Source organism: Hydra viridissima, unplaced genomic scaffold (genome assembly GCF_058129835.1).
Source record: "Hydra viridissima isolate aposymbiotic clone 2 unplaced genomic scaffold, HvirCarnegie_v1 scaffold_16, whole genome shotgun sequence".
In the NCBI taxonomy this organism is placed as follows: domain Eukaryota; kingdom Metazoa; phylum Cnidaria; class Hydrozoa; order Anthoathecata; family Hydridae; genus Hydra; species Hydra viridissima.
In genome coordinates this window covers 5,576,845-5,602,535 of record NW_028324315.1, presented here as the reverse complement: position 1 = coordinate 5,602,535, position 25,691 = coordinate 5,576,845, and the positions used below count along the sequence as shown (strand labels likewise).

The 25,691-nt window shown below is 29.5% G+C and overlaps 2 protein-coding genes and 1 pseudogene across 5 annotated transcripts; all 3 read right to left on the bottom strand.

Annotated features, from left to right (window-relative positions):
- Positions 1-4,384: 4,384 nt before the first annotated feature.
- LOC149877696 (uncharacterized) lies at positions 4,385-13,148 on the bottom strand. Of its 2 annotated transcripts, none has more exons than XM_090073454.1 (3): positions 12,998-13,148; positions 11,583-12,073; positions 4,385-4,891 (listed from the first exon to the last, which is right to left on the bottom strand). In XM_090073454.1, exons 2-3 carry the CDS (start codon positions 12,013-12,015, stop codon positions 4,599-4,601), a joined length of 726 nt encoding a protein of 241 aa, XP_089929580.1. In that variant the 5' UTR covers positions 12,016-12,073; positions 12,998-13,148; the 3' UTR covers positions 4,385-4,598. The 2 variants fall into 2 exon arrangements, with proteins under 2 accessions (XP_089929580.1, XP_089929581.1); XM_090073455.1 differs by lacking the exon at positions 4,385-4,891 and adding an exon at positions 10,256-10,738.
- On the bottom strand, positions 8,002-9,068 carry LOC149877697 (uncharacterized; annotated as a pseudogene).
- Positions 13,149-22,448: 9,300 nt separating the features above from the next.
- LOC149877695 (uncharacterized) lies at positions 22,449-25,565 on the bottom strand. 3 transcript variants are annotated; one of them, XM_090074303.1, is made up of 6 exons: positions 25,334-25,565; positions 24,933-25,044; positions 24,112-24,338; positions 23,718-23,935; positions 22,927-23,086; positions 22,449-22,621 (listed from the first exon to the last, which is right to left on the bottom strand). In XM_090074303.1, the coding sequence occupies exons 1-6, from the start codon at positions 25,563-25,565 to the stop codon at positions 22,464-22,466; spliced, it is 1,107 nt and encodes a 368-aa protein (XP_089930429.1). In that variant the 3' UTR covers positions 22,449-22,463. The 3 variants fall into 3 exon arrangements, with proteins under 3 accessions (XP_089930429.1, XP_089930432.1, XP_089930431.1); XM_090074306.1 differs by lacking the exons at positions 24,933-25,044; positions 25,334-25,565 and adding an exon at positions 24,604-24,682; XM_090074305.1 differs by lacking the exon at positions 22,927-23,086 and having other exon boundaries at positions 22,470-22,621.
- Between the last annotated feature and the right edge of the window lie 126 nt (positions 25,566-25,691).

The following is a 25,691-nucleotide window of genomic DNA, read 5'->3' as shown; positions in this document are numbered from 1 at the left end:
TTTTCGGTTTACATTTAAATCGAAATACGGAATGTATACATGTTATGTATATTGAAAAAATATCAAAATTTTTCCGAACTACGTTTTTGCTTCTCCAAAATTTAGATATTGTTCATTTTTCGGAGCAGTAGAAATGTCATGATAAAAACCGTCAATTGAACTTTAAGTTATATGGCTTACTGTATAATAATATTCATGTATGTATAATATTTACATTTATTTGTAAAAAATCTCAGATGAAGAGCAGGGAAAATGTTAAAAAAATTCTGGTATTTGGAGAAAATTTTTGACATGCCAAAGATTGTAACAGAATGGAAAAGTTTAGCAGCACTCGATGGATTGGCTAGAATGATAATAATAATAAAAAAAAAATACAATTATTGGATGGTTTCAATTTTTTGCTCAAAATGAAAAAAATAGAAGTAGCAGATTTAATGAGATAGCTAATGAATTGAAAAAATTGTGTGAAAAGTTAAATTTTACATTCATAAAAAAAAATGTCAATGGTGAGGAAGATTGAAAGATTAATTAACAAATTTTCATATTAAGTTTTTAAGAAGTAACATTTGTGCTGAATGAGCAATTAAACTCATGCAAAATATACAGTGCAAAAGTGCTTAAAAATCAGTTTGAAGTTCATTTTACCAAACAAGTGATTGCATTAAATTTCATTATTCATTTACAAGGACTGAAATGTGTTACATTTTAGGATTTTCTCATAAGTATTATCTTATCCACTTATACTATATCACAAAAATTTTAAATATATAATTCATATATCCTTGAGTAGTCTTCTGACAAAATATTATCAATGAATGTCTATTTCAGTGTTTTTATACTAAAACTCATCTTGTAAGACCATGGCCATATGAGGTTGTAACCTAATTGAAAATTTATATTGACGCAGAGGTGTGTGTGTGTATATATATATATATATATATATATATATATATATATATATATATATATATATATATATATATATATATATATATATATGGGCGCCGAGTCCACGGGGGAAACAGGGGCAATGATCCCCCTCCCCACTCAGAAAATTATGCACGGGGGCGAGAGTATCTGTTCGCGCCCGTTATAAAGTTATTTCACATGAAATAAAAAGCGAATTGCTTCAAATGATTGCAACTGAAATAATCAGGGTTATTACTGCCAAAATTAAGAAAGTTAAATTTTTTTTCAATAATGTTTGAGGAGACTTCAGACATATCTGTGATGGAACATATTTCAATGTAAGTCTCATTTCATCTTCGAGGTAAAAGATATTCTTCAGCTTACTAGGGAGTTAATTTCCTTCATTCGCAAATCACCGAAACGACAGACTTGATTTAAGACATTTTAGCAAGAAAGTGACAATTTGTCCTTTAGATCATTTTGACCTACACGATGGACGTTGCAACGCACATCGTTTGCATCAATACTAAATAATTAAAAGGAATTACGAAACTTCTTTTCAAAACTCTCTAATACTAAAAAACTTTAGGCGGGGGCAAGAGCTAACGGATCCATAAAGCAGCTGGATAAGGCAGGTACATTTATCATGTTGAAAATTATTAATAGCATCCTTCGAAATGTTTTAGGATGCTATTAATAATTTTCAACATGATAAATGTACCTGCCTTATCCAGCTGCTTTATGGATCCGTTAGCTCTTGCCCCCGCCTAAAGTTTTTTAGTATTAGAGAGTTTTGAAAAGAAGTTTCGTAATTCCTTTTAATTATTTAGTATTGATGCAAACGATGTGCGTTGCAACGTCCATCGTGTAGGTCAAAATGATCTAAAGGACAAATTGTCACTTTCTTGCTAAAATGTCTTAAATCAAGTCTGTCGTTTCGGTGATTTGCGAATGAAGGAAATTAACTCCCTAGTAAGCTGAAGAATATCTTTTACCTCGAAGATGAAATGAGACTTACATTGAAATATGTTCCATCACAGATATGTCTGAAGTCTCCTCAAACATTATTGAAAAAAAATTTAACTTTCTTAATTTTGGCAGTAATAACCCTGATTATTTCAGTTGCAATCATTTGAAGCAATTCGCTTTTTATTTCATGTGAAATAACTTTATAACGGGCGCGAACAGATACTCTCGCCCCCGTGCATAATTTTCTGAGTGGGGAGGGGGATCATTGCCCCTGTTTCCCCCGTGGACTCGGCGCCCATATATATATATATATATATATATATATATATATATATATATATATATATATATATATATATATATATATATATATATATATATATATATATATATATATATATATATATATATATATATATATATACACACACACACCTCTGCGTCAATATAAATTTTCAATTAGGTTACAACCTCATATGGCCATGGTCTTACAAGATGAGTTTTAGTATAAAAACACTGAAATAGACATTCATTGATAATATTTTGTCAGAAGACTACTCAAGGATATATGAATTATATATTTAAAATTTTTGTGATATAGTATAAGTGGATAAGATAATACTTATGAGAAAATCCTAAAATGTAACACATTTCAGTCCTTGTAAATGAATAATGAAATTTAATGCAATCACTTGTTTGGTAAAATGAACTTCAAACTGATTTTTAAGCACTTTTGCACTGTATATTTTGCATGAGTTTAATTGCTCATTCAGCACAAATGTTACTTCTTAAAAACTTAATATGAAAATTTGTTAATTAATCTTTCAATCTTCCTCACCATTGACATTTTTTTTTATGAATGTAAAATTTAACTTTTCACACAATTTTTTCAATTCATTAGCTATCTCATTAAATCTGCTACTTCTATTTTTTTCATTTTGAGCAAAAAATTGAAACCATCCAATAATTGTATTTTTTTTTTATTATTATTATCATTCTAGCCAATCCATCGAGTGCTGCTAAACTTTTCCATTCTGTTACAATCTTTGGCATGTCAAAAATTTTCTCCAAATACCAGAATTTTTTTAACATTTTCCCTGCTCTTCATCTGAGATTTTTTACAAATAAATGTAAATATTATACATACATGAATATTATTATACAGTAAGCCATATAACTTAAAGTTCAATTGACGGTTTTTATCATGACATTTCTACTGCTCCGAAAAATGAACAATATCTAAATTTTGGAGAAGCAAAAACGTAGTTCGGAAAAATTTTGATATTTTTTCAATATACATAACATGTATACATTCCGTATTTCGATTTAAATGTAAACCGAAAATATTCATAATATGTTTACAGTCTGTATTTGGTTTTAAAAGTAATTAAGAAAATTTCAAAATTATGAAAATTTCAGGTGTTTGAGAAATTGCCGGAAGCCTTTTTTATGTACCTAATTAAAATTTCCGTTGAAATATTTCCATCCGTATCCATCGGGGTGCTTTTTGTCAAGCCAAACCAAAAGAATCCTATATATATACATATATAAATATATATATATAGTTTTCTGGTTTTGTGTGATTTAAATCATGCCTTTTGTAAAATTATATTGTTTCAGGCTTTTTCAGCAAAGTTCGAAGTTCCACATTCGAAATTTAGCATAAAACCTTTTTGCAATCATTTTGTAAAACAGTTCAAAACCAAGCTATATATTTTGATTTTCTCATCTTAAATAGACATTAAACAAAACACTTATCGCATTGTTTCACTATAATTGCTTAGTAAACATCAGTACTACTTGGCAAATCTCAATATTGCTTGGTAAAACTCGATTAAATTACTGTTAAAATAACGTTTGTTTACGTCTTTACTTCCATTTCTGCGCGCGCATAAATTTTATATCAGAGCTATGAAAAAAATCCATTCCTTCTTAAGGCTTTTTTTTTTTAATGGTTAGGGATGCTTGTATTCAATTATCGAGGTATGAAAGATTCTTTCATTTGGTGTTTCTCTTACAAACAAAAACGTCCATCAAAGTTATTATGTTATATATATCTATCTATCTATCTATCTATAGATATATACATATATATATATATATATATATATATATATATATATATATATATATATATATATATATATATATATATATATATATATATATATATATATATATATATATATATATATATATATATATATATATATATATATATATATATATATATATATATATATATATATATATATATATATATATATATATATATATATATATAAATTCTTATTGCTTTCATTTTTCCTTTTTCCTCCCAGCTTTTAATGTTGTCGACAAACTTAAATTTAAAAGAAATATTCTTAAAAGAAAAATTTTTGACGAAAAGTCTTTTATATCTCCTTAAAATAAATTCTGCTTTTTTTTTTTTTTTTTACCATCTAGTATAATATTCTCATCGCCGCTTTTAAACTTATACTTTAATAAAAAAAATCAAAGCTGTTGATTTTTCTAATTGAAATCTTTTTATCTTCATCATCATCATCGTCTTCTTTATATTCATACTTAAATTTTTATTTATCTTTTTCATCATCATTTTTTCATCTTCATCTTTTTTATCTTCATCTTTTTCATCCTCATCTTTTTCATCCTCATCTTTTTCATCTTTATCTTTTTCATATTCATCTTTTTCATCTGCATCTTTATTTTTTTCATCTACTTTATTTTTTCAACTTCTTTTCATCATCATCTTCATCTCCATCATCTTCATCTTCATCATCTTCATCACCTTCATTTTCATCATCTTCTTCATCTCCATCATTATCTTCATCTTCATTATCATCTTCATCTTCAACTTCATTATCACCTTCATCATCACCTTCATCATTACCTTCATCATCACCTTCATCATCACCTTCATCATCATCCTCATCTTCATCATCATCTTTACTATCATCTTCATCATCACCTTCATCATCATTTTCCTCATTATCTTCATCTTCATCTCCATCATCTTCTCGTATAAATTATAATATCAATAACAAAAACAAAAGTATTAACAACAACAACAATAAAAATGATGAAAATTATAATAAGAATAATTATAATTATAATAATAATCAAAAAAGATAACAATAATAACAACTATTTGATTTAAAAATGATAATAATAAAGGAATTATGATATATGTTGCTTTTTGTAAAATTTTAATAAGAATCTCACCGAATTAATAATTTTTTATATTCTTAAACTATTCAGAAGCTTATTTTTACAATTTTGTCATTAAGAATCAACTTTGTTGCAAATATATAAGATTATCAAATCAGCTAAACCAGAATAATTCGTCTATTCAGTTAATACAGGCAATATAACAGTATTTTTTAAATTGCGTTTAGGCAATCTAAAGATTTGAATTTGGGAATCTAAACAAGAAATGCACAAGTAATCTCAGGTTGGAGATATAATGTAGTAATATTATTAAGAAATTAGTAAAAATTGGTGAAGATTTTTGTTTAAAGAAGGAATCCAACTAGAATTCTGGAAACATAAAAAGATTTGTTTGAATGGTCTAGGTATCTTGCTAGAGTTCCATGAAAAGTTAAAGAAGAACAAGGTATTCTATTATTACCATGAATAAAACTTTGGAAAACCTGTTTTACCAAATACAGTCAAACTAGTAATTGACTTTTAAGTGATGACTTTTCGCAAATGTAAATGCAAAATGGATTTGTAAGTATTAGACAAAACCAGCGTGGTCAAAAAAAACTGTTACTACTCAAACTTAATGAAATATAAAATGGGTTTAAAAATGCAATCTGAAATCTTAGTGCTGCGTAACACCCAAAGCAATCAAAATGTGTGGATCCATAACCAAAGTCCCGTACAACAGTGCTGACCAAACAACGCTAGTGTTAAAAACGGTGCCACTCAATCAACTTAATGGTTTGTTATGCAACAAAATTGACAACAGTAAAGAAAATCTGAAGCAGAAAGAAAGCTTAAAACTGATGAAAGTTATCAACATGTTGTCCAGGATGATGTCAAGAATATCACTTGAGCAAAAGTTAATGCTCACTTTACCCACTTGTGCCTTACCTTAAAGTAGAAACATTTTTCAAATATAAAAATCTTTTCTTCTACAAAATTTGAAATGATGTAATTAGATATATCGAAGACTATCTACCTGATGCATTAGGTGTTAAGTACTACTTGGATTGCTGTGCATTCCAATTTAAAAAGTTTTGCTAATCTTGTTAAATGCTAAATGGCTATTTTTTGTTACCAACCATGATAAATACCCTTGAAACTGGTGAGACTCTTAAGAGATTTGTCTCACAAGAAAGTCTAAAACAAGTAACCAAATGGGCAGATTATGGATGTTTAAAAAGAGGATCAATTTTTATCCTGTGAAGTTTCCCTGAGGTTTTCCATAGTTTTGCCAAACACACTGTTGTTCATTTGCTTGAAGAAGTCCTTTTCAAAATTTGAAATCCTTATTGACCCATTAAGTATGTAAACTGTTCTATGGTCCTTCCCTTAGATCTCGCTAGCATATCATTCCTGTTTAGGATCGGTTCAGTGTTGCCCATCAGGTAGACGGTCTGAGTTGTTGGCACCTATGCGTTGACTTGTTGGCGCCTATGCGCTGACTTGTTGGCACCTATGGTTCGCCTAGGCGTTCAGCGATCACGAGCATATGGTTTGCCAAGCTGCTGGTCTAAGCCCCTAACTGCTAGCCCTACTTCCAAATATACATAATATTCAATGATAATGAATTGTTTTTCACACAATAAATATTATCTTTACATTAAAAAAACCTGTATTTTTGAAAAAAAAATATTTTACTTAAATAAATTACATGCAAAATTAACTATTTCTCGCGTAATTAGCCTTTTGTAAATTATAAAAAAGAAAAATTGTATTATTTATTTATTGATTTATTTTTCAAATTAATCACATTAACCTTCAACACACTAATAATTTATTATATTATATTTATACACAAAAAGTATATGAATTTCTTTTAAATTATTAATTTTTTATATTATTTTTTCGCAGTACTAATTCTGCTAGAAAATGGTTCCTTTCATATTCTTTTACATTGCACAATTATACTGCAGCTCATCTTCACTGTTTCATATTTAAGAGCCATATTTGCTGCTCTAAGGGTTTTATTTTTAATTCGAATGCAATCAATACACTTCTGAACCTTCATAAAAAGTAATTTAATTTTTTATCCCACTACATATTTTAAGGTTTGCATACTCAAAAGATAAATAGATTTTCCAGTTAATATACTAGAAATTTTAGTATGTTCTTGTAAATCTTACAACGTTCGTTCTGAAGTGTTTATAATTTCAATGATAGTTTTATTTCAGCTAATAAGATTTTTTTCCCTGTAAAATGTGTTGAAGATAGCTTTTATAAATCATGTTTTTACTTGTTGGAGTAAGATTATTTTAACTTTTTACAGAGAAGAAAAGTTTACAAGCTGAAAAAATGCTAACTTTGAAAAAGCAAATAAGAATGAACATATACCATCCCAACCAAATTATCACTATCAAAAATTATTTTTTAAGCTTAAACTCTCTTAAAAGAAAGACCTGAAATCTGACTTTCCCTTTTTGGGCTTAAAACCTATGGTTGATAAGTCTCTATGTTTGTTCAGCAGCACATTTGTACTGCTACCCACCGGTATCTTAATGGTAGGCCAGAATCTTATGCTAAAATACCTAGTTTTTTTATAATCAAGTTTAACAAACAGTTTATAAAGAGAGAGAATTTTAAAATTCATTTCAATAAGATTTTTTTTTTTAAGTTGTTTTTAGTAAAACTTCATATGCCTAATTAAACAACTTTAAAAATATTATGAGTAATTCAAAAAATGTTTTAAGATTAATTTTCTTTTCATGTTTACACTGTTCTTAAAACGTGCCATAATAATTCTTCTTGAGCATAAAAGTTACATAGATAGAAAACAATATGAAGTTTCTCAAACTTTATCATTTAAATAAACACAACTAAAAAAATAAGCATTTTGAAATTTTTTTAATATAAATCAAATTCAGTTTCAAAAAACCAGCAAACAGGATTAATACTGTTCAGTAGGGCATCCCGTACTTTTCAACTTTCATTAACAAAGTTGGCCCCAAGGATTTTTTTGCCTATATTTTCTGCTCTCGCTTAGATAAAACCATCTTTTCTCTCAAAATCAAAGACGGTTTTAAAAGCAGCAGTTACTAAAAACAGGCTAATCAATTAAAAACTTCTTTCATGACAATAAATATTTCTTAAATTTTACAAATTATAATTTATTAATAAGCATAATGAAAATTAATTTTAATCCTTAACTGCCCTCTCTGTGTGTCAACAGAGAAATATGGAAATACCATAAGACAATCAGGAATTTTTCTAGATCACTATTGTTCATTTGACAGGTTTATAGGCTTCTCTCCATGTTATAAGGTCAATCAAAGTGGTTGTATGCAAGTTTAAGTAATGAATCTTGTATGCTCTGAGAGAGCGAGGAATCCCTCTTTCAGATAGTTTCTAGTTTCAAAAAATTATGAGATTCCTTATTTATACTTTCTGATGTTTTCTAGTTTCAAAAATTTTATTAACAGCAAATTTCCTTTCAATCTTGTTTTGGCTGCAAATTAAACTTTGTAATGAGGTTTTAGAATCAGAATTCCATGCTGAAGATAGTACATTTTTATCTTGAAGTTTTATATGGGCAAATTGGTTCAGGATGTGTTGAGTTCTCTCTATCCAGCTGTTTCACTTTGATTTGCAACCACATAGGGAAGTATACTGATACAATAAACTAATTCATAATTTTTTAGTTCATCTCCCTCTAATCTATGTTTGCATACTCACAATAAGAGTAAGGAAGAACCTTTGTTGAGCCACCTAGAACAGACTAAAGTGCCTGGTTTTTGGTTTGTTAAACTTTTAGCAAGAATTCTTAAAGTTAATATCTGGTATTGTTTATAGGCATATTTCTAATCTAAAGATAACTCGTTTACTATTTCTTCACGAAGTTCAATTAAACTAGGACTTACAGATATTGGTTGGAAGTTGTAATTTCTTTTTATTTTAGTCACCTTGGAAATAACTTCTTTAGGAATCTTAGAGGTTTTCTGACTATCAAGCTCTTCTATTAGATGTTGAAGGCAAAGTTCATTTGTGTTAAATGAACATATTATCCATCATAATTTTTTTTAATTTAACCTCTAAACAATGGATAACATCTCTATTATAACTTATATTTGTATTACTGCTATCAAAAACAATGGACTTAAATGTAACTTCAACATCATACAAAATTAACTAGTGGAATACTTTTTTTAAAATATTGATTCATATGATAAAAGCTTTTCCTTTTCTCTGGAAATGAAATATTATCATTATATTACTTATCGATATCATTATTATTATTAATGGTTAATTTTTTTTAAGAAAACATTAACAATAATATTACTAAAGAAATAAAATATTAAAACATTATCTATATAATATAATATTAAGATAATGCTAAAATATATTAATTTTAAAAAATTCTTTATTACCAATTAATTCAAACATGCTTGCCTTTTTTCTTGTTTTTAACCCATTAGTGTTTTCATACTGTTTTATACTCATTGTCAAATATCTCTTTTACTTTGGCAATATACTTGGTTAAAATAAGTAATTACAAAAAAAATCGAGATACGAAAAATATATAAATAAAAAGATGAGTCAAAACCTTTTAGTAAAATAATCTTGTTAAAGTACTTTTTCTAAAACTTTGTTTTGTGTTTGTTAAAAATATTAATTTTATCAAGAAGTGTAATGGGTTTTTATATTGCTGTCGCAACAACTTTAATTTCGCCAAAAGCTGATTTTTTTTTGTCTAGAAAATGAAGCAATAAAGTCTATTTTCGCAAATGAAGACTTTATACTATCAGTTTTTTTTAACATATCCTTCATTTATATATCTGCAAGCAAAAAATACTTGGGGCTTAGTGTTTATGGTAAAAAAGGTGACTTTTAAAAGGTATGGGATACCCTACTGTTCTGTTCATCATCTAATTTTTTTCTTTAAATCATTTAAACAATATTCAAATAATAAGAGTTTTCAACTTTATAAAAACCATCAACCATAACTAATTACATACTAAGTATATTACGCAAGGTAAAGGAAATTTACGATTAGTAAAAATTAGGAAAAAGACTTAAAAAATGGAGAATATTATGGTTTTTGGTGGGGTTTTTTAAAAGTTTGATTTCAAATTACAGTATTTTTTGTTATTTTCAGGTCTATGTTTTTGTATTTTTCTGAATCAGCATATAATTTTCTATCATAGTCAATCATAAAAAAAGAAGACGGGGGGGGGGGGGAGTAACTGCAGTAGCGCCGTACTGAGGTTATACTTTTCGGAGCTTATATCTTTTCATTAAACGAGTTCTTTTTGAACCAAATAACTATCTATCGTTTATCATCAGCTTGGTTTCTATTAAACTATGAATGGAAAAAAGTTTTTTTGTGAGTATCAGGTCAGCGCACGCTATTGTATTTATCCAAAGACGATTATAATCATTATTTTTCAATTATTATTTTGACCTGCACAACTATTAGTGTAAATAATTTTGCAAATGACATCAGCTGCTCTCAAAAAATTTTGGGCAGTTAGCTGCAAATCTATTTAAGCGCACACTGCACAGCGCAGTATGTGGTGCACATTGCAGGAAAAACGATACTTATTTGTCAGTAAATATCACGAGTTGGATTCAGTGGTAATAGATTTCCAGGGAAATTGATTTACAAGCCCTGAAATCCTGGCCAAAAACCTCCGAATTGCATCTTTTTGACAGTTAACCGCTAAAGAAAAACATTTTTTACATTCCCCATAAAAATGATCTCTTAAAAGTAATGGTTACGATAGCGTTTATAAGAACTTTAAAAAGAACTTCATAGTTGGAAAGCAAACTTTAACTAAAGTTTGCTTTCCAACTATACCCTCACCAGATGCCACACCCTATCATTTTAATAAGATAATCTATGAAAGGAAGATAAATCAATGAAGGTTCCTAGGTTTAATAATCGAGACGGTTAAGGATTAAATAAACGGTCTTTTCATTTAACACTCCGAACAAAAATTTGAAGTAAAGAAATTTTATTCAAGTTTTTTATATAGTTTTGGCAGAGACAGAAGAGTGCATGACTCACAAGAGTTTTCCCTATTTCATAATTTTACTAATTGTTAATGGTGATTGGAATGAAAATCATAACTTTTTTAAAGGTAAATGCTAGAATTAACATTTTTAAATTTGCCTGAATAAAGAATACATTTTCACAACCCTTGACTTGCAATAGACCTTGTCATATACTATGGGTTATTTCAATGCTTAATGATAAAAAAACAAAAAGAATTTCCTGTTACAAATGCTCTAAATTTTTCGTATTAAGATTAAGTTGCTCGAGATAATGAGAATTAGAAGCGACATTGAAACACAAAAGAAACAACAAACACGGAGGAGAGCGGCCTCGCCTACACAATTCATCACCGAATATAACTTAATGAAAATAAGTGTATTATATATAAAACCGAGAAATTGATTTAGTTTCCTTCGAGTGTTGAGAAAAAAAATGGAGTTAAATTGTAATAATAAAATAAATTAACTAAAAAATTGATTTAAAAAAACTTTTTTTTTTTAATACGAACCTTCGATCGAGTTTCTTTTTCCGATATGATTCTCAATTTCTTCTAATATCTTCTTCATATTTTTTTTCTTATTTTCATAAAGTGGATAGTATATCTTCCCTGAAATGATAAGAGCTAAGTTGGAATCAGGTGGAGGATCATAATTTTTAACCTTGATTGGTATGATCTTTTTTCTGCAGGTATTTGCATGTGTGTATTCCATCTTACAATTATGTGATTCCTGGTATTCTTTTGAAATAAGTAACAATATAATTTGGGAGTTTGCAATACCTTTTGCCATTTCGCTTTCTAATTGACCACTCATGTTCTTTTTATCAATCCAAACTTTATAGCCGTTTTTAGTGAAAACTTTGTATAGATAATCAGCGATTTTTTCACCCGTTTTCCAATTATACGACACCATTACGTCCCATTTTTCGTTTTCTGCAGTCATTTTTGAGTTATCAAAGTATGAGAACCTATGCTTTAACTCTCAATGTAATAGTTTAGATCTATAGAAAATATAAAAAGTCTTTATATGTTGATGACGTTGCTACCAACTCCATGGATTTTAATTGGTTAAACAAACCCCACAATGCAATTTTAAAAGTTTAAAACTAAATACAAAACATAAATCAGAAACAACGCCCTAATATCACGAAAAAATGCAAAACATGTTTTATTATCTTATTCGTACCCAGCCGGCAACGACGTTGAAACAACGTTGAAATGACGTTGATCGACGTTGATCAATGTTATTTCAACGTTGTTTCAACGAAGTGTTGAAAATATAGATTTTGACTAATCAAATTAAGTTTGAATTAACACAAAAGTTCAAAACATTTTAGATAAATTTAGATACCCAGTGGTATCTAAATTTATCTAAAATGTTTTGAACTTTTGTGTTAATTCAAACTTAATTTGATTTGTCGAAATCTATATTTTCATGAAGAGGGTTGTAAAAATTTGTTACATAATGTTTGACATATTAGTTTGACTTTAAGGTTTTTAAATGCGCATTTCAAATTTTAGTGAGTTTAATCTAAATTCAGGTTCTTTCTTTTCGCTCTATTTTGAGAATATTAAAAGTCAATTTTTAATAATTAAGCTTAATCAAGTAGTAGCATAATTAAGCAAGTCTTACTGATTATTGATAAAAATATTGCACTACTAATGTCCGGCTCTAAACTATGTGCAAGTACTTTAACTTAAGTCGCAAAAGTTGTTTACATACTTCTCTATATTAGTCTTTTGCATTTATATGGAACTACACGTCAAAAATTTGAAACTCATGTGCCACAAAATCTGCTCATAAGTTTCAAATTTTTTGTTTGTTTGTCTTTTTTTGTTTGTTTGTTTGAAGTTTGACTTTGATAGAACTGAAAAAGAACGAAAAGAAAGTTTCATTTAACGAAGCAACAAGCAAAATAACTTACCATCCTTTTTTTTCAGTTCACCATTCATGTGCTTCAGAAGAAAAAAGAATCGCTCATTCAATCTAAAAGTTCTCTTGAATGAAGTATTCCCTTCTAAATATTCAAAGATTCATGTTTTAAAATATTCTGAAACTTTTGATTATTACATAACGTGCAATCCAAGGAATTAGTAGCATTGACGAACTTAAAACTTTGATTGCATTATGATATAATACACTAGATACTAACTTTATTTTTTTAAAGTTTTATTTGAAAGAAGATGTCAATTGTACATAATAGTAATTTATTTTTATCCTTATCTCATTACGATATAAAAATCAAATCGGCTATTTTTGTGATCTACAATATCTGAAATACCTTAAAGTTCTCACGCGTATTTGTTTATATCGTAACCAGACATACAACCAGACAGCATAATTTGATTGTGGCTGCAGATTCACGGATTAAATTGAAATAAAAGATCTATTTGCTAAAAAAAATTTGTGTAAAAATTAAATAAAGATATTTTTTTTAAAGGGTATTGTAATTTCATATATATGTATTATTGTATATGTATGTTATTTTTTCACTTGATTTAATTTGATCAATTAGTAAAGAGATATCTTTATAAGAAGTTTATCTTGTAAAGATAAGTTATTTACAAAGATTGAGCCATGCGTAAGAATATCATTCATAACGGTTTTTTTAATTCAACCAAAGTATCTAAACATTGAACCTAATTTGCTGTATCACATAAACTGAGCTCTTAGCTTACTGTTTGTAGCACTACTTCATTAATATGTTTTCTTTTTCTCATTATAGTAACCAGTTGATGCTTTTTAAAACAATGTAATGTGTTATGGTACTCAGTTGAGGATGCGAAAAAGTTTTATAAATCTGCTATCCCAAAAAATGTTTAGCCAACCCATAAGCCCCCACCTATCTACGCGACCGCTTTTTTTTAAATTTTTTGTTAATTTTTTGCTTTGATTGTTGTATAAAATGACATAAAATGCCCATTCGTGTTTTTTTTTTTTTTTACTTTGTGATTGTAATTTCCGTTTTATTTTGTATGTTTATTTGATTTTAATTCATCTATTAGATTAGATGAATTAAAATTGAACAGAGGAAATGCTCTTGATAAAAAAACAGCATGTGTTACTATAACAGTATTGCATACCATCTAGCTTTTTTGTTTAATCTATTAAAGATCTATTTGTTTCATAGCATCTAAAAAATAAAGAGTATGAGTTTATTAATAAGAAACAAGTTAATAAACTTTTAATGAAGATTTTTTTAACAGTTCGCTAGTTGCGCCTTTAGAAAAAAAAATACAGATTTTTCATTCCGAGATTTCTAATTACTAACATTGCCAAATAAGCTTAGATGATAAAAATTTTGGCTATAAACAATAGTGCAGTGATATACCGTACCGCGACCATAAATTTTCTAATTTAAGTGATCCTAACTAATACCCAGATTAGGAACCTACCTGGGAAACAAATATATTTTAAATTAAAAGATTGAAATACATATTTTAAAGAACTACTCAATACACGAGCCATTTTTGGCAAAAAAATTATATGAAGCCAATCAAAAGATCTTTGTTAGAATGTAAGAAATTTTTTTAATGGAGAAAAATACAAAAACAAATAAAATTAGCTTAAAAAAACAGCATGCAATTTACGTAAAAGAACCAGAGACACCTATTTTTGGTAATTAAAATTTGTTTCACTTTTGTATATTTTTTGCTGTTCTGAAGAACAAACGTAACTTGAAATGTTTGTTTTTGAACCCCCGTCTCTTTCTAAAATGATGAAATTTGGAAAAAAATTCGACTTCAATACAAAAAACGTGCTTCAAACTTTAGTTTTCCATCTTTCACGGTTATGGATTTTGATCCAATTATGGACTTGGACCCAGTTTGGACCAAGTTATAGACTTGGACTCAGACCTTTTTTCGCAAAATATTTTCAGTTTCCCAACACTGTTTAAGCATCATGTGCAGTTTTTTTTAGTTTCTTTTATGACCAATATGACGTTCGTTACCAGATTGTTTTGAGTGAGAGTACACCAAAACAAGTTATATTATTTTAAATATGAATTATCAAGAAAAAAAAAAGGGTGGATTACAAAAAATTGCACGTTGGCAAAATCAAAACATTTGAACCAGTGGAGGTTCTCGTGAAAATGACGTGAAAATCCCATTCAAGCTTAATTCACTTGAAATCTAAAAAATGGGAAAGGAAATAGAAATGGTTTGAAAATTTATAAAGTTAATTAACTTTTATAAACAAAATTGATGTCATTAAATTGAAACTCAAGCTGTTCATTTGAATGGTTGATACTTACGAATTCCAAAAAAAATCTAATAATTTGTTAATCCTAATTATAGAAAACTCTTGGAAAATAAGAAATCATGGTGGGAATAGAAGAAAATAAAAAGATTTCATTCATAACCACTAACTCCTTCTGATTTAGCGATTGTTAGGAGCATTAAAATCATAGAAAATGCATGAACATTCAAATAATGCTTGGAAATCTGTTTTGGTAAAAATTTGGGAAATTCTGAAGTGGGATTATTTTTTATCCTTGTTAATGTGAAGAAGCTAATTCTAATTAATCAAGATGCTATTCATAACAATCAAAACACCCAAAATCAACCATTAATATTTTACAAGCTACCTAACGAAAATGAAAAGACGCCAACGCCCAAAAACAAAGCAGCAAATATAAAAACGAGAAACCCGAAAAGAAAGGAGAGAGGAAGGGAAGAAGAGAAGAGAGAGAGAAAACCTAAGAGATAGGTTACGAGAAAGTTACGAAATTGTTGAAAGTGGGGAAGACAAGTTACCGTCATAAGGGATATACGGGTGGGCATTTAGGGTAGGGAGATTTATAGTTGGTTACATGTTAAACGATAAAAGAAGGAACAGAAGAATTAGTAAGAAACAGTTTTTTTTTATAGTTTAAAGTGGAGAATATATTATTGGTTAATAACAGTGTTAAAAGATAAAAGATTTGTTATTCATAAAGAAAATAAGGGAGAAATATATAGCGCGCCAAGAAAAGTACGCGCGTATCATATACTAGTCAGAGTGCTACCATTACACAGAACCAAGAGGCATCCATACAAAATACACCCTATCCTCCTAAAATACAAACCAATAAACCCCATTCCCACTCCTCCCTAAATCTACAAACGCAACTACACTACATACAAACGTTGAGAGAAAAAAATAAAATATAAATATTTAAAAGAAAGCCCCGCCTCACACTAACAAAGCTTACGTCCTTAATTTACTTTTAGCATGTATATTATGCATGCCCATTTATCATTCGTTTCATATTCTCTTTTTTTCTTTTCTATGGCAGAAACGTTGAGAAAGTTGGTGAATAAGCAACATAGAAATCATGGTCTTACTTGTATCTTCAAGCGCTTTTGTCATCAACAAATACTATTAAGTAGGTAATGGAGAATTGTTCCCACTGACTCATTTTTGGGTATACGTGTTTAATAAAAAGATGTTTGAAATGTGAGACTAAGGGGGTGGGGTGGTAATATTCGTTCTGAATTATTGGTCATTGCCAAAGATACATGAAATCATATTCATGGAAAATATGAGAATAACAAATAATATTGAACAAACAGTAATGGAGTTAAATCAGTGTTAAAAACCAGCTGTCTCATTTTATTGCACAATGGCTGTTTTGCACACAGTGAGCAGCCATCCCATGCATGCCAAGAAATACCATTTTCATCTCGGAAGTAGAAGACTTTCTTCCCCGATTTCAAAGAAAATTGATTTTTTGCTCTTCAACATCGATAGCCAAAACCTGGCCAACATACTGCTTACTTTTACTGCCATATTGAAACTTGGCAATTACCACATTTCCTTAGCCAAAATAATATGGTGGGATGATCATCGGGCTGATGGGAGTCATGTTGGAGTCCCCTGGATTGGTCTCCATTGGAATGCAATTTTCAATAGGTATCTCCACCAGATGAGTGCCAATCTTGATAGTTTCCTTTTTGCATCGCAATCATCATTAGCCACCTCCCCTACATGATTCACTATAGCTGCTGGGATGTGAACTCCATCCTCGATACCTGCCCCCACCAGAACACGATCCTCTAAAGTGCACACAGTGGTCTCAACTTTACCACTTGGATCATAGAAAACCTGCAGACAAATGCAATAAACAGGGACAAAATTTGCTATTTTAAATATATTGTCACAAAAAATTATAGGAGTTTCAACAAAATCAAAGATATTACCTGATGGATGGACTTGAATTTGCGGAACTTAAACTATTAGAGAAAATCGAGATGGGTTTTTGTTTCGTAACTAAAATAATGACTACAGTTACAGACCTGAACTATGCCACGCCTTTGATGGGATGCACATAGGTCCAACATTAGATGAAAGTGATTGCTCTTTCGACAATTTATTAGAGTGTGACGCAAGTAATGAGGGAGTTTCTCTTTCATCACAGAAATGAAGCCTGGTTCTTGGGAGTGCATGCAACTTTCTTTGCTCTTTCCCACTGCAAATAGGTCACCTCCTTCTCCACTACTTCTTCTTCCATGTACGACAACAACCTCTCCAGCAAGAATGTTATAAGAGAATTCAGGACACACGCTCTGCACACTTGACAATAACAAGTCCATATTTGTATGATAAATACAAACGCACACATTGTGCATAATCTCAGCAAGCATTTTGATAAAATATGGAACAGATTTTACTAAGGGAACAGAATTTATTGAGGGATATCAAAACAGTTTGGTTCAACTTCTTCTCAACCGCATGCGCCTCACGAAGAACAAACAGCATGTAACGTGATTGAGTCTGATAGAAATGCAAGAAAACAAACACATATAATTATATTATATTATATATTATACTTTGTTTTTATAATATTTATTGATCTGTATGTCATCAATAAAAAATTGCCTCCTCTTTGGTCTCTTTATTCAAGGCGTAGTCCTTCCTTCCAGGGGCTTGTCGAGAAATGCCATCGGGCTGATAAAATTTGACAACTAAGGTATACTTGTTTTGGGGTAGTTGATGAGCTAGTGATGTCAGGCTGGGGAAATGAACAGTATTTCTATTACAACTTTGAAATTACAACTTTCTTAGTCGTATCAGAAAAAAGCAATGCACGCTCTACACGGGCGATTGCCTTTCCCATAGCTTGGCCAAGTTCCCCAATTGGGGATTCGAATCATTCGAAGCTTCTGCCTAATACTTTACCACCTTCCTCCGCTTTCTTTCACAATGACGCTGTTTTTCTTTCTCTTTTTTATCCTCTGTCATGGTCTTTCAAGCGATTCGCCGTCGTTGAATATCCCGATCATGATATTCAGTATTCCCTTCACGATATTTCTTTTGGGCAACTTGGTGTGCGTTAAGCATCTGTAGAAAAACTTTGTATTTGTATACTATGAATACAAAATTCATCTATGAATACAAAAATCACTCTAAGCACAAAGGTTAAAATTGCAAAATGGACAATATAAGGAAGAAATAAATAAGTAATTGGCAACTCCATGGAAGAAGTGAAAATTAGCATAAAAGTGACTGTTGTTACAAACGGTTTGAACTGTGAATTTTTAACTATCATAATTATCAAACAAATGAATTTTTAAAACCTTAATAACTTTCGAATACATTAAAGCCATTAAATGTATAGATTTAATATTGTATTATAAGACTATAAATATTTGGTTTTTTTCTCCAATTTTTATTCATTCAGTTGGTAAGGTAATAGTTCTGCTTTAACAATTGATTTGTCAAAATAGCTCCACTGATTCAAATAGACCAAAAAACAGCCTTTCAAATGATATATAGTTTAGTAATAGTTTATTATAACCTCATTGAGAAATTGTGGCAAGATTTTCGAGTACATTTTAATTCCTGCCGCGATTTATAAATGCAATGCTGTCTGTTTGCACTATATTTTAAAGTAAATTTTGCATGGAATATTTAATAAAGGTCTAATGTTTTACATTATAACAAATTAGTTAAACACCGCTTTAGATTTTGATAAAGGATGTCAAAGTTATTAACAATAGATCGTAGCTCCCGCCGTGATAATCACGACGGGAGCTGAATGATGTCCTGCCGTGATGACCCTAATTTTGCAACACATGTCTATGTTGCATAATGATTTTTTATTGTCTGAATTTTTATATTTGTCCAACTTCAAATTGGTTGCATGCAAGTTTAAGTAAGGAATCTTGTATGCTCTGAGAGAGCGAGGACTCCCTCTTTCTGATGGTTTCTAGTTTCAAAAAAATATGAGATTCCTTACTTAAACTTTCTGATGTTTTCTAGTTTCAAAAATTTTATTAACAGCAAATTTCTTTTCAATCTTGTTTTGGCTGCAAATTAAACTTTGTAATGAGGTTTTAGAATCAGAATACCATGCTGAAGATAGTACATTTTTATCTTGAAGTTTTATATGGCCAAATTTGTTCAGGATGTGTTGAGTTCTCTCTATCCAACTGTTTCACCTTGATTTGCAACCACATAGGGAAGTATACTGATATAATAAACTTAACAACTAATTCATAATTTTTTAATTCATCTCCCTCTAATCTATGTTTGCATACTAAGAGTAAGGAAGAACCTTTGTTGAGCCACCTTGAACAGACTATAGTGCCTGGTTTTTGGTTTGTTAAACTTTTAGCAAGAATAATTAAAAGTTAAGTAACCATGACTGTTTTAGAGTTTGGTAGACTGTAAAACACAAAAGTGGGATTTGTATTTTAATGTTTTGCGACAGATTTTTGAAAAATCTTTCAACAAAACATTTTAAGAAGTTGAATTACGAAAGAAATTTTTGATACCATTATTTTATTAAAAAATGTTGCAACAAACTTAAAAAAATTACCTTTCGAATGCAGAATTTTTTCATGTTACATGTTTCATGTAGCATGTATGTTTATAGCTTCATATGTTTTATAAGCGTTTTAGTAAAGTATACTTGTTAAAATTCAAAAGAGCTTTTGTAACAACAATTAATAAATAAAGAAACAGTTAAATAAGGAGAGAAATATGTAGTTGCTAAATCTCCAAATCTCAATATTGAAATACTTGCGAACTGAAAACAGACTAAATACTTTTTTGTACTTAATTGGCACATCATGAATGTTACAACAACATAAAGAAAGAAATAGAAATGAATTTACACATATATACAAAACTAATTTTGTAACACATGTCTATGTTGCATAATGATTTTTTATTGTCTGAATTTTTATATTGTCCAACTTCATATGTAATTAATTACTTTTATATTCTAATTAATTGTGCAGTAAATAGAATCTTTCTAAAACTTTTTTGGACTGTTATGGTCCAAATAAATGAAGTATGTTTGTAAATCACACAAACCTTCTGCGTTAAACATTTATCACTGCTTTGTCATTGACAATTACAATAAAACATGTTAACAACAACGCATATTTAGTTAATCACTTAACGAACGTTTTAGTTAAGAGATCAACGGATAATTTTCCCAAACCAACCCCGTTAAAAAAAAAACTGTTGACGCTCATGAAATATTATATATTAACGAACTTCTCAAAAAGAAATATTTGATTTTCTTTTAAACATAATTATATAGCCAATGCTTTGCATGTAACCAAAATATGCTGTTTACTTTTAACATACAATAGCCTAAATAAAGAATTATGCTTTATTAAGTTAAAATGACTAGACATTATTTAAATGAAAATTGAGCCCACCTTTAATGATTTTTATAGTTTTTTGCTTTCTGATTCTTGTATAAGGTACCATACTTAAGAGAAATAGAAGAAAATGTTTCTATTTTAAACCAGATTTTCATTTTCCACTGAAGATACCGCTTTTTGATAAGTAAAGTACTTTTTATTTACTGAACTGTATTTATTTAGTAAGATGTTTATTACTTAGTAAAGTTATTTGTAAATGCTTCAACGATTAGAATTAACTAAGAAACAGTTTTTTCTATGATTACGTTTTTTAAAAATTTTCCGGCCAGGTGCAACATGTAAACCGTTTTCACAAATATCATGAAGTTCTTGATAAAATATCAAATTACTATCCACTTATGGGAGATTAGCACTTACAAGAATATGAAGTGATAAATGTCCATTGACTTGGTAGGCAAATAAAGAGTGAAAATTTCTACTTTAAGTAAGGTTGTTAGAAAAATTCTCCGAACTCCAATAACAAGTGTATAAGCAGAGCGATTTTTTGGCAGGAGATAAGGTTTGTGCTGAGAGGTCATTAATTAAACCAGAATACCCAAATCAACTAATAATTTTAAAATGTAATTTTGATTGATGTAAAGTTACCCAGAACTTGATGTATAGACATTGTGACATGAATAAGTAATTTTAAAAATAATAACTTTTTATGTTTTGTAAAATTATTATAAGTTTGTCCTTATAAATCAGTTGAACACGGTACACAGATGAACAATGCAATTTAAAGTAAAAATCAAAAAATTCTAAAAAAACATGAATCGATATGAATTTTAAACTGAAAATTATTATATAAAAAATAAAAGGCGTTAGAATATTCAGTTTTTATTAGTACACTAGGCATCTAACTATTCAAAAGTTGGAACTGTATAAGTTAATTCTGTCAATCAATTAATTGCTTACATATGAACACTACTTTAAATGAATACGTCGCAGAAGTTCTTTATAAATTCATTTTAAATATCAAACTTAAATCCGTTTTGCGTTTTTCAATTGGCTTTAACCAAAGTAAATATATGTTTGATACTATTTAATTGGTAAGTATATTAAATAAATAGAAAGAGAATTCACAAACGAAATATAGTAGTAGCAAGTGGTGTGGTTGTGTTGACTGCCTTCAAAGCTGTAATCAGCTGAGAAACGTCATTGCATGCAGCCGCTAGTTTCAACCTAATACCAAAGTCCACTTAATATGATTATGCAGTAAAGCTAAAGAGTGTTTTTCATTTTGAGTCAAAGTCTTTACATCGAAAAATTTTTAATTAGCCGAATATTTAGTTACATCATCCAAATTGCATCATGGTTTATCAACAAAAGTTGCTCGTTCATTTTCATTTGAATTTACTCAGGCAAACAATAAGGCTGTTCTTGAAATAGGCTAGCAGGACTTACCCAACCAGCCAAACAAGTCGGGACCCGCACGGGTCCCACGTTAGTTAAAGTATGGGTCCCGCACGGGAATCCCAGTCGGGACCCACAATGTTTTGTCCAGGGGGCCCGCACGGGAACCGCAAGGCATTATTTTTGGAAGGGGCCCGCATGGGAACTGCTTGGGATGTGACCCACAGAGACCGTTTGTTAAGCTTAACTTGTGCATCTTGGGACCAATCTACGACCTGTATGACCACACGCATGAGTATCACCGCATGGCAATCCTCAAATGTATTTGAAACTTAGTAAACCTCGCATACTTTATACTTTAATTAATAGTCGAATATATATATTGAATTCTAACTATATTTCTGATAATAAAGAATCTGAAGATGTTACAGATACTTTTTTTTTTCGGCTGTCTTCGCCCCGGTCTCGGGCGTTAGCGAACCACCTGCGCAATTCGCCTTCGATCTCCTTTTGGGTTGCATTAGTCGTTAATGCATTTCTTTTAACTGCACCTAAACGCACAAAAGAAGAATTACATATATATATATATATATATATATATATATATATATATATATATATATATATATATATACACACACACACGCACACACACGCACACACACGTTTTGATTTGACCGTTTAGATTAAGTGCTGAAAATTTCCATACCGCAGTTGCTGGTATGAAATTTTTTTAATAAAGTTTGTGTATTAATACACAAACTTTATTAAAAAAATTTCACAAGACAAAAAAAAACAGAAAAAACATTTTTTAAATTGCACGTCTCAAGATTATTATATGAATAGAATAACATACCACAGACAACTTCAAATATTTCCAGTTTGGAAAAACAAACTTTTCCAGATTGCCCAGAAAGATTACACAGTCTTCCAAGGTTATTAGAGAGAATGAATTTCATCATTCTTTTAATGGCATCATTTAGTGAGCTTCCACCAATATTGGATACAATACAAGTCTGAAAAAAGTATCAAGTTGAATTAAATTAGTAAATGATTGAATTATGTATGTACTCTTTTACAGCCAATTACATTTGCTAATGTAACATTTTTCGAAGACTTTGAGGTAACACATATGATTAGGCTTTTAAGTATAGATGAAGTAGTGGTAGAGCATCCACCTTGTAAATACAAGGTTTGTGGTTCAATCCCACCACTCTCCACCTCAGGAAGAACCACACTCATTTTATTTCTCCATGCAGCAATTTTGTGACAAGGCTTGTGTGTCAAAATTAAGAGTTGAGAGACTGTTAATAAAAAAGGAGTGGCCCCCATAACTACAGTGGCCCTTCAGCCTAGATTTACAAACTCCTCATTAAAATTGGGGGTTTAACCTCAAAGCTTTCCATCTCCTAGGAGATGGAAAACTTTGATACCTTACCACAGCTAAATTAACTAAGTACCTTACCACAGCTAAAGAACCTCACCTGGGCCAATATAGGATCAGTTTAACACCATGCCCAGGCCATGGGTTAGGTTGTAATTATAAAACATTTAGTTTACACATTACTTATTTATTTCATAAAACATAAAATAAACCATGAAGTTATGAAAAATAATATTGTTAGACATGGAAAATAAAATACTCACCAGTGTTCTCTTTATTGATTGATCTTTTAGATGCTCCTCCAAATCATTAATATCTTTGATATTAGAAAGGGGAAAGTGAATGTCATTTGGCAACTCATTATCATTTTCCAACTGAGGTGTATTTAATTTTCGCATAATAGATTGTAACATTACAAAATGAGTCTTTTGAGTTTCTTTTATTTCTTCAAGAGTTGTTAATAACTTCTGCATAAGAACAGCTAAATCATATTTAAAAATTTGGTTTTATACTCTACAATTTGCTATACAATACAGTCAAAAACTCAATTTCAAAATCTAAGTTATAATCTCACTATTTCAATAATTTGAATTACTTCAATTTTTTTTTTTTAAATTAATAATCATGGAACTCAGCAACTTTAAAAAACAAGCTTACTTGAGTTTATTGAATTTAACACCTGAGCTGATGTTTCCATTATATTTTTTGAATGACTGGGTAACATATCAGGTTGTATTACATTAGAGTGGTGATCAGAGGTACTGGATTGTGGTAGGTGTTTTAATACAGGCACATTTTGAGACAAAGATGAGTGTGAGCTTGATTGTATTGCCCTTAAGTGTTGAGGTGGTGTTGGTTTTGTAACCATAGAGATGCTTGTATTTCTGAAACAACAAGATAACAAAATAGGTATAAATGTACTAGATTTACCAACTATATTCACATTTAAAACTATTACTACGGCAATCCATCTATTAAAGAACCAAGAACCACACCTGCCATCTATTAAAAAACCTTCATATCTGAAAATTTGAAGTGATAAAAATAACAAAAACCATTCTATTAATACTATTTTATTTATTTATAATTTTTTGGTATCTCATGATCTTAGATAAACAATTTAGAACTTTATAGATTTAATTTTTTTACGTAATCAATCTGTTTTCTTGATAAAAGTCTTCAATTTCATCATCAGCAACATCATTTTCATTTCAAAAGAATGTTTTCTTTTTCTAAGCAAAAGTGACAATTATTATTTTTAAATATTATAAATTAAACTAAAAAATTTTATTAATTGATTTTATTATTGAAACAATAGACAGCAAGCTAAAAATAATTTGAATGAAAAATTCTAAAATGATCTGTAAATCAGAAAACAATTTTTCTACAGTTAAAATTAAATTTAAAAAATTAATATATATTTACATTTATTTTAACTCTGAACATGAGTGAAACATATTATACTGGAATTCTCTAACCTAATTTTTTGTGTTTCCAAATTTCTACAGTTATTATAATCATCTGTGTCATAGTCAACATTAGATGTGTCTTCAGCCTGTTTTGTTTTTTCATTTGCGCTTTTAAGAGTGTCTAGAACAAATTATATTTTGTGTACATTTCATTGATTACATGCAATGTCTGTGAAAAATTTTACACATCAATAGCTAAGTGTTATGCTCTAAACAATTATTTTTTCTTTGCAAACATGAGTGCTCTAAATGTTTTAGAAATGGGAGAAAAGAGTGCTCTCCTTTCTACCATTGCAAAACCATTTTATTAATGACTAAATCAGAGTCCCTTAAGGAGCTCTAAAAATCTTATTAAGAGAGAAAGCCAGATCCTTCATAGAAGGATCTCTAAAAACAACAATAGTACTAACTTGCAGTTCCAAGAATTCGCACTTTGTATAAAAGCCAGTGTTCTTCTGGGTTACTGCATATTTTTTTGGCATTTGACACTTTACTTGCTGCTTTTACTGGTGGATAGTAAAAACTTAATGCAGTTTTATCTTTAATTAAACTTTTAACATTCTGTTTATTTCCATTAACCATCCACTTCATTGGCAAAAAATCAATCTCTTTAGTCTCAACATATTCAACAATTGCATACATTTTAGTATAGTCAGTGCTCGAAGTGAGGCGGGATGGGGCGGGATGCCATCCCGTTACCTTTTTAAATTTTGAAGACCATCCCACCTCTTTTTTTTATGCATATTTTGGGGTGGGATGCCATCCCGG